We start from the raw sequence: 12777 nt of genomic DNA, 5'->3' as shown, positions 1-12777 counted from the left end.
TAAAGTTGAAAAGTTTTGACCATAATGATAGAGAATCTTAGGTTCCTTCCTGCTTTAAATAATAATCTTAATCAAACAGCCATTTATAGCTGATGGAAGAAAAAAAAAGATGCTCAGTGATGTGCCCAACTAGCAACTCTGCAAACAATGACATGTTTTAGAAAATATCTGGACAGAGTCTTTTATTTGGGAAGACCCTCTTGGAGAGTCCTTTTCTCTCATACATTTTTGTGCCTCTTAATTTTATGTCATGAATATCATACGCTTTAAAGTGAAATACTCATCCAGTGGAAGAACTGAATAAAGAACATTTTAATTCTAAAGCCTGTTTTGGTGAGGGCATCTCGCGGGATGGGGGAGAAATTGAGGAACCCGCCCGCGGGGACCAGGCTGTTGGCTCAGGAGCTAATGCCTTTGGCTCCAACATGGTGCCAGGGAACAGACGGGACCCTCTGCACGGGGGGCACTTGCCATCCCTGCACATAAAGGGTTCTGTCTTTACTCAATTCTGTAGAGACCAACCCTGGTTCTTGAGCTGGTCCTTTCAATTAGTCAGGTGTTCAGCATCCATTGACAAGTCACTATCGTCACGTTGGGGGTGCAGCAAACTCCTGAAGTAGCCCCTCTCCTCAATTAAAGAAAACTTTTCTCCCAGTCTTGGTACAACTTTCTGAATACAGAGGCCGGGAATGATGCACCCTGGAAGGACTTACTCTTGTGTGTTCCCGCTGCAGCTTCTGTTGGCTGCATGGGCCAGCATGAATGGTGCAGGGGGTACTGTCCTCTGAAGGGGACTGGGAAGGAGAAAGGGAAGCTGGGGAGGCAACCACAGCCCTTTACAGTGTATCAAACCTTCAGGAGGGGTACCTCGTATTCTTATTTTTATTTTGTAAAATCTTTACTGTCAGAACAAACAAAACAAAAAAAAGATATTTAGGGGACAATGAGATAAATTTGATATGGAACTGAGCATCAGATGATAACAAGGAATTATTGTTACTTTTGTTCAGTGTGTAATGACGTTGTGACTATGAGAAAAAAATAAGCCTCTTTTTTGATGCATGCTAAAGCACATCAGCATAAAGTGTCATTATGTCTGTGATTTGCTCTGTGATATTTTCTCAGAAAAAGTAAATGAGGGACTTCCCTGGTGGCGCAGTGGTTAAGAATCCGCCGCCAATGCAGGGGACACGGGTCTGATCCCTGGTCGGGGAAGATCCCACATACCACAGAGCAGTTAAGCCCACGTGCCACAACTACTGAAGCCCACGTGCTCTAGGGCCCAGGTGCCACAACCACTGAGCCTGTATGCTGCAACTACTGAAGCCCGCGGGCTAGATCTGGTGCTCCACATCAAGAGAAGCCACTGCAGACTTCCCTGGTGGTGCAGTGGTTAAGAATTCGCCTGCCAATGCAGGGCACGCAGGTTCGAGCCCTGGTCTGGGAAGATCCCACATGTCACGGAGCAACTAAACCCGTGCGCCACAACTAGTGAGCCCACGTGCCACAGCTACTGAAGCCCATGTGCCTAGAGCCCGTGCTCCGCAACAAGAGAAGCCACCGCAGTGAGAAGCCCGCGCACCGCAACGAAGAGTAGCCCCCGCTCGCCGCAACGAGAGAAAGTCCGCGCGCAGCATCAAGCAGCCAAAAAAAAAAAAAAGGTAAACGAGAAACAAGAGTAGGTGGAACAAACAAGGCAAAATCTAATACTTTTTATTTTTGAAAATGTTTATTTTGGTCTTCGAAAATCCTCATTTAGAAAACGCCCCATGGTGGGCTGCACGTGAGCTGACTATTGGGGTGCCAGGGCTACAGGTTTGGGGGCAATTTGGGCAGGGCTAGTTTCCAGGGCTTTTTGGCTGTCAGACCACATGTTGACACACATTCACTATAAGCACTGGCACTTGGCAAAGTCTATCAGCTGGTGCCTGGCTTCTGCTTTCCCCCTTCCCCTTGGTGTGGAATTGAACTTGCATGAGCGGGAGGTACTTCCTGGGACATCTGTCATCAGGCGTCTCTTCTGGGCACTGGGGCTGCCGGTGGCTGTTTCCTCAGTTGCCTCACTCCTGGGCAGCCGTGAGAAAGCCATCTGGGGAGCTTGACCCACTTTAGAATTCACATTCACTTCCCTGCCTATGCAATTGGAATTTATTTCCTCTGCAAAAGGCTTGAATCTCAGAGCAAAATACCTCCAGCTGGGCTTGAGTATGCGTGCAGTGATCCTAATGGAGAAAGATTCTGGTTTATTTTCATAACAGCGTGCACCTTGCGGTATCCTTGGAACCTGACATTATTAAGAGTGTGTCATCACAATACAGCACGGGAGATAAGGCAATTTGGATGTCCTTGGGCCCCAAATTAATATGTACTTTGTATAGTCTTGTAATTTGGAAGGCAATTTTCCATAACACAGTGAGAGATGTTCCTTTATACATTTGAGATAATTTAGCTCAATGTTCATTTGAAAAAATGACGGTGCTAATAGCAGCTCTTCAGCTTCAGGACAACAGACCATCCTGGGCGAGCACAGAAGCCACTGAAAGTGATTCTCATATCAGGCTGTCTGGGAGGGACTGGATAAAAGCTGGAGGAATTGCCCCCAGACCAACAGCTGCCTGAGATTGTATGGCAGAATCTGAAATATTCTATGAACCCGTGAACTCTAGCTGATTGGCTTCAAACCAATAGCTCTTAATGGAGGAATCTGAAATAGAGGTGGGGGAATTATGAATTTCCCGATCGTCCAGGTAAATTGTAAGTCACTGCACATAAATCAGAATTTCTGTATGATCAGCTAGGGGAACAATTTTTTCTTCCTGCTAGACATTTCTGTCCAAGCTATGACAGAATAGATGCAAACAGGGGAGAATAAATGAATCTGTTGCACGTGCTTTGCCTTGATCTTCCTGAGTACTGTATACCAGGGGCCATTGTTCTCCTGGGGAAGGACTCCTCTATCCCAATCAGAATCCAATACAATAATAAAAATGCACATTAAACACCTACCCCCCTCAAGTCAGGAATGTAGTTTTTAATGTTGCTTCTTTAGAAAAGGTCCCTAGTTCATTTCCAGTGGCATTCCTGCCCCTTGGCAACACTGCCTTCCTACAATGATTCTCAGTAAAGTCTTTGCTGTGGGTGTTCCCCTGTGGTAAGCATTGTGGGAATGGAGATCACGTCTTTCATAAGACTGAACCATTTGTACAAGTGTTCCATCAGTGAGGAATACTTGTTATCATCAAAGTTATTGATTTCATAAAAGGAGGAGAGGGTGAGAACTAAGTTTCCATTCACCTGTAACTGGCAGGTGAGGTGGAAGGTCATTAGCTCAATAGATGCCTTGATTCAGAATGGTTCTGGTTCATTTTAAAGTCTACTTCTCCCACGGAACCAAGGCAACTATGAACACAGCTCAAGATTTCCTGAATTTCCCAGGCCTTTCTGGGCAAGAAGCACCTAGTGATTTTCCATTTGAAACACCACTATCCAGAGTGATGAGAGTCATGTTAGTTGGATGGGCCTGACCTGGGAGCAGACTGTCACATGCATACACTTGAGGACAATTGCAGCATAACCAGGAGGAATGAACAAATGAAAGGGAGGGTACAAAGCTCTCTTTGTAGGCTAGCTTAGTCACCTGTGGCTATGACTTGGTCACTTCTATTCACCTGGCTGTCTGGCAATGGTATATACTGGATAAATAGACACTAACCACACCCCGGAAGGAAATGAAGGGGGTATAAAGTTAAGGTTTTATGAAAACAATGGCAATCCATGAGCAGCAGCTTCCAAAGTACTGTTCTCTGTCTGCCAGGAGGGCCGGAGGGCAACTGAGACCGATCAGTTCCTCTACATCCCTCTGACATCCTTCCCACCGTGGACCACCTGTATGCTAAGCAAATGTATATTTCATTCAATGAAGCAATTTGCTTCATTCAGTCTAGTGGTTTTTAACTTTCAGAATGCATGGGACTCACCCAGGGAGCTTTTAAAAATAGAAGTACTCAGGCCCATCCAGAGAGATTCTGATTCAATTGCCTGTGATGGGGTCCTGACGTTTTGCTTGTGCTTTTGTGCTTCTGTTGTGGGAACCACTGATTAAAGTCATCATCAAAGGACAGGACGGGGGAAACAATTAAGGGAGATTCAAATCACCATCTCCTGAGGGTGGGAAGAGAGGAACAAAATGGTGTCTCTTTCCACTCTGGAAACGTCTCCTTTTGATAATATGAAAGCTTCCTGCAGTCATCCAGCCACTCAGGTTTACCGCCACTGGGGGAAAGCTAACCCGTCCTGTGAATCAGATGAATTGGGGCTCTGGCTACATGGTGTCTAGTTTGGTTCAGTGAAACATTAACTCTTTCCTTTTTATTGTGGATTGTGGCAGGTTTCTTGTGAGGATGAGGTCCAGCTGTTCCTTGGACAGAATGGGCGTGAGCCCCAGTTGGTTTCCTGAGGGTGGAGGAGGGGCAGCTGGGCATGAACTTGTCTAGGTGTGTCTTAGTGACTGAGGCTCAGAGTCCACCTGTGGTAAATGTTTAACCAGAAGCACCTTTCTGGTCTCTTCAATGTCTTTCTTTGAACAAGTGAGTTTAAATGGTGCTTTTGAAAGGTTCCAGGTGGACAGTTGTGCCCGTAGCCTTTTGGTGGCAGGGTGAGGCCAGCCCTGGGAAGGTAGTGCAGACATTTCCAAACACCTGTTAGTTCCCAGAGGGCTGCTGTCCTCACATAGACAACTTCTCTCTACTTTCACTCTTTGCTTTCAAAGTATGGTCTTCAGGAATGAACAGTGGCCTTGCCTGATGGCCCACTGCCTCGCACTTGTCCCTCCTGATTTGGAGAGCACAGTGGCGAGATGAAACCTGGGCAAGAAGGCCTGGGGAAGAGCTGTGGCAGACGCTCCATGTGGGAGCTTGGGCAGGTTTGTCTCAGACCCGAAAGAAATCATGGCCTGATTCGGCAAATGAGGCCTGTAACACTACATCTGCAACTCTTTAAAAGTTACACTATATTTTTCATGAGCATAGGAAGGGCTGATGAGAATACTGAGGTTGAAGAATTTAGAAAAAAACCAAAGTCTATCTGCAAGATTAATATTAAGAGCTATAATATAATATAAATAATATATAATATATATATTATAGCTCTTAATCACTGAGCTGAATCACTTTGCTGTACACCTGAAACTGATACAACATTGTAAACCAACTATAATTTAAAAAAAGAAAAAAAATATTAAGAGCTATTTTAAAGTCCCCAGTAGCTCACTTTCAATAAAGCTCAAATCTTGACTTTGAATTAACATCCAGGGCTCATCTTGGGCTTTCACCATCCCCGCAAAAACAGCATTTTAATAAGTTGTTATGAGAAGAGAAAGCACTTTCTGCATTGTTTATTGAGAGAGAGAGAACTTTATACATTAGGAACTGGTGCACTTAAATTGTATGACAGATGACCATAAAAACTAGGGGTCTTGTCCACAACACAGCTTCATTTTATATTATTACAGTTACTGATATTTAAAAAATGATGTAGGGCTTCCCTGGTGGCGCAGTGGTTGAGAGTCTGCCTGCCGATGCAGGGGACACGGGTTCATGCCCCGATCCGGGAGGATCCCACATGCCGCGGAGCGGCTGGGCCCGTGAGCCATGGCCACTGAGGCTGCGCGTCTGGAGCCTGTGCTCCACAACGGGAGAGGCCACAACAGTGAGAGGCCCGTGTACCGCAAAAAAAAAAAAAAAAAAAAAAAAGGATGTAAACAAAATATGGATGTTATGCCAAAAAAAAGGCAATAAAATCCAGAAAACAGAAACAACACATATATAAGTTACCACATTAGATATTACAAATAGCTCAACACAGAGTGACATAGTAATAGCCCAAACCCCCAATTTTAGACAGTTCTGTACGGCATGAACAGAAATAAGGGAAAATGACACCAATCTGACCCAGGAGCGTTAAGAACAAGTTGTGCAGAAGTCTTCCACACCCCACGTTCAGTACTTGTCCTTTGCAACCTACACATTTTCCCTCCTTTTACTGTTCCCTAAAGACAGGTTTTTTTTCCTTAAATGTTCTAAGGTAGGCTATTCACAGTAAGATCCTGATAGGTGTCCAAAATTAGAACCTCAGCCTCCGGTGGTGAAAGCCTAATTTAATAGCTTGGTGGACTGCCCATGCCACACAGAAATGCTTTCACCACAATTCATCCAAGAGGCTTCTCGCCCTCCACTTGGAAAACAGGTGGCAAAATAAAAAATAATATACAGTAAAGGAAATGAAAATCCTTGTGTTTCTGTAATTTTTTCATCTGAAAAAGGCTAAGTTCATTGACTTTACAGATTTGAATCTGAATAACTGGTTTAATTTCTCTACCCATTGGCCTTGGTAACATTGTGACATTCCCCTGAGTTTGGTTAATGAAAAGCAAAAGCAAACAAAAAGAGTGATTCGAAAAACAGCATAAAACAGAGTTAAAACATTATGTGGTTGTATCTTTTGTATTTCCTGGTAAGTGTCAATGGCTCCAAGTAGCATTTCCACCAGTCTGATTTGACAATGTGTTTCCAACAGGAATCCTTGTACTCATGAGGATAAGGCACCAGGTTAAATGAAGGTGAAAGGTCTGACATGCTTATGGAACATGCAGGCTCCGAGCTTGCCTGTATAAAGAGCAGCCAGCAGGGAAGAAGCAAAGTGATCTGTACTGAGGCAAAGGGTCCTGCAGGCCTCAAATGGGTCAGAATGTCTAGACTAGAAACACTAGGCAGTACTGTAAGGCACTCCTATGGGGAAAAGAATGCAACGGCCAACATGAGAAGGAGCCACAGGGCCCAGTGGTCCACCAGCCAGTTTACCAGCCATGAGGCCTGAATCTGGGCTCAGGACTGGGGCAAGGAAGATCAAGGGAAGGGGAGAGAGGCTGGGCTGCAGCTCAGTGGCCTAGAGGGAATCTTACTGTGCTAAGAGTTGCTGCAAGCGCCTAAATCTTCTACCTGGGTAACAACTGGCTTCACTCCAGACCCTTCTAAAGAGATGGTGTCTCTTTCCACAGGGAGGAACCAAAGCAAAACAGCAGCTCTTTTTTCACTTGAGGTTAACAGAGCCTTCCATCACATTGGAGGCCACTGTAGGGGGAGAGGGCCCTATCGTGTGATTGCTTGGAGCCCATTTAAAATAAAAGCCCTGACAACTGTGGGTGTGCTTGGGAGGGTGCTCCACACTTTTCTTTTGACTTTAATCTAGAGTTTGACAATGACTTGGGGCGCTGGGACTTAACTGTCGAGACACTGTCCCACATGATAGAAATCACATTTGTCTGCTCAGATGAACTGAGCAGGGCTTGTTCACCCATTACTGGGTTCAAGTAGTCAAGTCAGGCAGTTAGTTCTACTAGGGTAGAACTGAGGGTTAGAAGAATGGTGCAGGGTACACAACACTTGGAGCTGTGTTGTTAATGCCCAGTTGTTGACAAGGACCAGGGAAAGGAAAACGGAGAGTGCTTCCGATGACTCAATTCAGGCCAACGAGGGCATGTTCACTTCTTTCAGTTTTGCCCCCAATTCTCTGCTTTTTCACATTATCTTGGAGGAAGGATAGTAGTGAGGCAGAAAACTCAAGAAATAAGGGGGGAAACTGCACGCATCTCTCTTTACTGGGAGAAGTAGAAAAAAAAAAATCACCTTTGTGTTGACTCCAGGCAGTATTAGAATCAGGAGTTGAAGGTTTACTTCACAATCCAGTTATTTTGACACAGATCAGTGAAGGTAAGGAAGTCCGCCCAAACACAAGAACAGCAGCATTGGCTTAACCCTAAATTAGGAGCAGAACGTACCGTGGCCTCCTCAGATAACGCCTCTCTGCAGAAAATGTTACTAAACATTTGCGGCCTCTTGCAAGTCCTACCCTGATATAGTAATTTACGTATGGCCTTTTCTGGCTAATGGGTAGAGAAGAAAGCCACAGGTTTGGAAGCCAAGCCTTTTCAAGAAGGTATGGGAAGAAACAATCCAGTGTCAATGTTCAGTGTGTACAGATGCAGAGACAAAAACAGAGGCCAGACCCCAAGCAAGGGCACTCACTCCAGCTTAGCAAAGGCTGCCTACAGCAGCTAGAGTGGTATGAACAGCTTGGCTCTCACTGCAGCCAGAAGGAAATCATGGCCCAGTCCCTCAGTGGGAGTCTGAAGGACACCACTGGGTTGGTTGGAAACCACAAATCCCAAGTCCTAGAGATGTTCCCTTTTCAGTAGAGGCCTATTCTAGAAGAATCCAAAAGCGATTGCCTTCTCAGCTAATCAAGTATTAAAGCTCCTAAAAAGACTACCCTTTAGCACAACAAACATGAAGACGACTATAAATCAGTCCCCTGAAAAGGCAATGAAGCAAAGGGGGAAGATGAGAGTTTACATGGTTTTCATATAAAGAGCGTTCAACTTCGAGAAAGAGCCGACCTGGAGAGAACATGACTCCCATCCCAGTTGACTGCTTTTTAAGTACTTTGCGGCCTTCCTGCCGCGGTGCAAACTGAGGTCTATTTTAGGAACTGGCCTCTTTACTGCAGGGTGAGATGCCAACATTTCACCAGGGTTGGACCGTCTCACACATGAGTTTCTGGCCCTGTGCGGAGGGATTTCCTCAAGTGATACACCAGGGGATGGGCCTTTCGAGAGAAAAGAGGTTGCCCTGAGTTGGCTGCCAGCTCTAGGAGATTAATTGGCCATTTTCTCAAGTGCTTTATGGGCAAGATATTTAATATGAGATGAAAAACGGACCATGAGGGAAAGCAGGTATTAGCCTGGTCTTAAGGAGGTGGTAATCCACAGATCTGCTTTTGTTTCAACAGTTTCTAAGCAGTGGAACAATTGCCTACAGTGCCCCAAGTAATTTGTTAGCGCTGAAAACAGTAAGGGCGTTCATGTGCGCTAAGGCATTCTGGGCTGAAAATAGCAATTTTGAAGTTTCGTGGCAGACCCAACTCCTAAGGCGGCTCTGCTCTGTCCTATTAGATTTGGGTGGTGGTGGCTGAGCGTGTCTGTCATGTGGGCCTGCGGCCGGCACTGGCCAGGCTGTCAGGGTTCCACGAAGAGGAGAGAAAACAGAAGCAGCTGGGCTACGGTTCCAGTTCTGGGTAGCTGCTGATGATAACACATTCATTTTTTCCCCCCACCTTTTCAAAATAAGCAGAAAATGATGTGGGTGGAAAGTTCTCCTTATGAGTTCACAGGGACTGCCAATATTCAGCAGCGCCTCTAAATGGGCCTGGTGAAAGCAGAGGCCTTGAGAACAGATATCCAGAGTGTCCCCCTGACTTTCGGCGGGTCTGGCCCTGGGTGCCTGTGAGATGGGACAGGAAATTCTGTACGTGCAGTGAACACACTAGAAGGGGAGGAGACGGCCTTGCGCTTCAGGTCTCCCAAATGCCGTGTGCTGGGGACGGCCTCGCTGACAGCTGGAATCACAGATACATTAATTACGGCAAAGGCAGAAGTAAGCTAGAGTGACAGGGAGCTGGGGGCGGAGGGAAAAGGCGCTGTGCCATGAGAGCACATCTGTTTTATAATAAGCAGGTCTATAATTCTCATGTGAAAGATCATGTTCTGCTATCTTCACTGAGGCTGGAAAATATAAATACTGTATTTCACGAAAGGGAGGAGGAAAGGGGAGATGATCAAATTTGTTTGCCTGTTTGCCAAGTGCTTGAGATTTTCCACCCTTTTCTTTTGTGTGCGACAGTCTTATAAAGTGGAGTGGGGTGGGCGCCGGGGGGAGTCAACTTGTTTTTCTAAGAGTAAAATGCACCGTAAGATGTCTCATGAATAGCGCCCTGGCCCTTTAACAAGTTTTCATGCCTTGGTTATAGCTACTGTATAATCAGAAAAGAAATGCATGCGTGGTGCTGAGCTATTACATTGAAATGTATGGCCTGAGGCCAAAGGGACTGGCAGGGGTAGAGAGGTGCAATGCTCACACCCAGCAGTCTGCGCAAAAGTGAGTCTGAAATGTCTCATCTCTAAACGGATGGAAGCAGCGCGAGCTGGGATCCAGAGGGAGCCAGGTGTGGTGGAAAGGAGCAGTGGGGTTAAATGTCCATGGACTTTGTGAGCCACTGATTCTCCAGATCCTACTAGCAGTGAAACTACTAAACCATGAAGGCATTGAAGGCATCTGCTCAGTGGAAATATACAGGATCTTCTCATACAGCCTACTGAGAATTGTTTCAAAACAAGCTTATTTTTCTGTTCTGGAAAGAGTCAAGGTGGAAGGAATGGGAGCCACGATTTCCAGTGCCATCCTACCTGCCATCTGGGTCACAGTGACTGCTACGCTGGCTCTTAAAAGGGCACTGCAGAGGGAGAACATGCCCCCGCCAAATGCCTAAGCGATTCATTCTATTTCTTATTCCTATATTATCCTAGTACTTTTCATTTCCATTTATGGTGGCAATTGCATATGTGTATATATATTTATTTAAATCATATCAGATTTAATTCATTAATTGTATTTGTACGTTTGGTATTTTCCTAATAGTCTAAAGTTGATATTTTAAAGTTCCAAGTTACTCTGATTTTTCAAGACAATTAAAAAATATGAAAGCAGAAGTGGTTACACTGACAAATTAAAAGTCAAAATGAGAGGGCAATGAAGAACAATGAAAAATAAAGCACTCATAATAAATAGGTGGGAATCGCCTACACAGGATTCTGTGAAAAGAAATTGCAGACCATCGCTTGGAATGTCTGTACTCTATATCCGACCTCCTGGTCTATAAACTGATGTATTTAACAACAATCCTAGGCAATTTCCTCAGGCCAGCACCATTAAAAAAACCATAACTGTCACTCATGAAACTCCTGGAAGACTGGTCTTAAGAGAGCCAGGTTTCCAGCCTGGCAAATACCGTTGGAGCGTCACGTCACTGGGCGGGCGTCGGGATTCGTACCAGCAAACAGACCGACAACATGTAGGTTACTGAGGTCTTTTCTCAAGCAAAACCCTTTCTGAGATTAACTTCAGAACCAGCACTAGCTCCTCTAATAAATTAGGGACACATGCTTTCTGTCAGAGGGAGCTCGCACTCCTGATTTCCAAGCCATTCAACTCAGCTGAGGTGATCTCGGCCTCTGCGAAGATACCGAGGTGAGAGCCCGGGACACAGGGTCCTGGAAGGATCCAGGAGTCATTGCTGTGTTTTGAAGATTTTCTTATGAAATATGATGATGGGTGCTTGCCTCAGTTACCTCATCCTCTGTGAAGGCTAAAAATAAATAACACAAAAATAACTCGAAGCACTGTTGCTCTGCAGGAAATGCTTTCTCCTGTGTCCTGTGTAATAAATGGCCCTTGAGAGCCGAAAAAAAAGTCTGAACTATAAAGCCTTGTGTGTAAAACACGTTTTGCTTGGGAGCAAGCAGCTGAAATTCATGGCTAAGTATAATTCGGCTACTGGTAATTTTTTGAGCCACAAAGCTCCATGGACCTTTAGGACAACGACTTATACAGAACATACGTACAGGACGTATAGGTATGTGTGTGTGTACATTTATAAATATATATCTACATCTAGCTGAGGGTGAGACGTACTCTTCTTCCAGAGGGGTCTAACTGGCTAGTTAGGAAGCCATTGGGGCTGATGGATGGTTGAGAGGTCACTGCCCGGCCTTGGGCTCCTGCTGAGTCAGGTGTTCTGGTAGGACAGCTCAAACATGTTGCAAGCCTCCTCCAGGCTCTCGTCCATGTTCAGCCTCCGCCAGAAAGACTTCTGCTTCATCTGCAGCTCTCGACGGACACACCTTGGGCAGGGGACAGACTTTTCTTTGCATTCAGAGTGGAAAACGGCTCCACAGCTTTCACACCTGCAAAAGCCAACCACAGAGATGATGAGCAAGGTTGAAATGAGCAGGGCAGGATGCCGGAAGTCCAGTGGCCTCTGTGCAGCTCGGGCCACGAGCTTTTATTCTGGCTAGCCCTGCCTGCCCCTGGGAAGAGACATGACTCATAGAAATGGGTTCCTCCCTTTTCCAAAACGCTCAAGGTTGAATTTCACTGGAAAAACATACCTTTTTTTTTTTTTTTCCTGAATAGAACTAGCTTGGGGGAGGCTTCTGGTTTCTGGGTAGAGGCGAGTCAGCAGTCAGCTAGCAGTTTTGTGACCATGGTGACCATGAACTGAGCTCTAGAAGCTCCGTGTGTTAGCTCCACTGAGAAAGAAGTGGGGGTAGTGACTCTAGGGTGAAGTGACAGAAAATGAGTGAAGTGCCCTGCCAACTGAAAACACGCCCAGCCCTGGTGACAGCCCCTGCGCTACAGCTGTGAAAATGACTCTCCACTTCCGCTGACAAGAGGCAAGTGGTTCCCTGTGACTCCCTGCCTTTGACACTTTGGAAAGGTAAAATGACACATTTTCATTTTCTGAATGATATCCTGTGGTTTGTTGCTCTTCTGAGTTTTTTTTTTTTTAAATTAGGAAGCCCCTCAACCTTTTGAAATCTACTTGCATAACACAAGTAAAACATGAGAGAGTGGGGAAGATAATTTTTTTTTAAAAAAACACAACACACAGATATTGTAATTTATAGAGAGGAGACATTCCAGGTGGATGACTAGTTTGTTGTTTGGCTCGGTGGAAGCCTGTACAGGAGTCTAAATGGCTGTTTTTACTGCAAAGTCTTTAATAATGAGTAACTCACAAGCACAACTATAGCTGCTCCAGTGGGTGGCTTGCCAATGTGGATTAAGTTCTCATCCTTCCACACATGAGTGACAACCGACTACAACC

General features: G+C 45.4%; 1 protein-coding gene across 6 annotated transcripts in view; it reads right to left on the bottom strand.

Annotated features, from left to right (window-relative positions):
- Nucleotides 1–4945: 4945 nt before the first annotated feature.
- The window catches only part of PLEKHM3 (pleckstrin homology domain containing M3), a 191335-nt gene continuing 183503 nt past the window's right edge, over nucleotides 4946–12777 (bottom strand). For all 6 annotated transcript variants that reach the window (XM_082631337.1, XM_082631334.1, XM_082631336.1 and 3 more), the window contains one exon: nucleotides 4946–11854. In XM_082631337.1, coding sequence (XP_082487463.1) covers nucleotides 11677–11854 — 178 coding nt within the window. In that variant the 3' untranslated portion in view covers nucleotides 4946–11676. The remainder of the gene's footprint in view (nucleotides 11855–12777) is intronic.

The sequence above is a fragment of the Mesoplodon mirus genome, assembly GCF_964341445.2.
Source record: "Mesoplodon mirus genome assembly, chromosome: 8".
NCBI classification, from domain to species: Eukaryota; Metazoa; Chordata; class Mammalia; order Artiodactyla; family Ziphiidae; genus Mesoplodon; species Mesoplodon mirus.
Note: the sequence above shows the minus strand (reverse complement) of the source record. Positions and strands in the feature narration are given on the sequence as shown.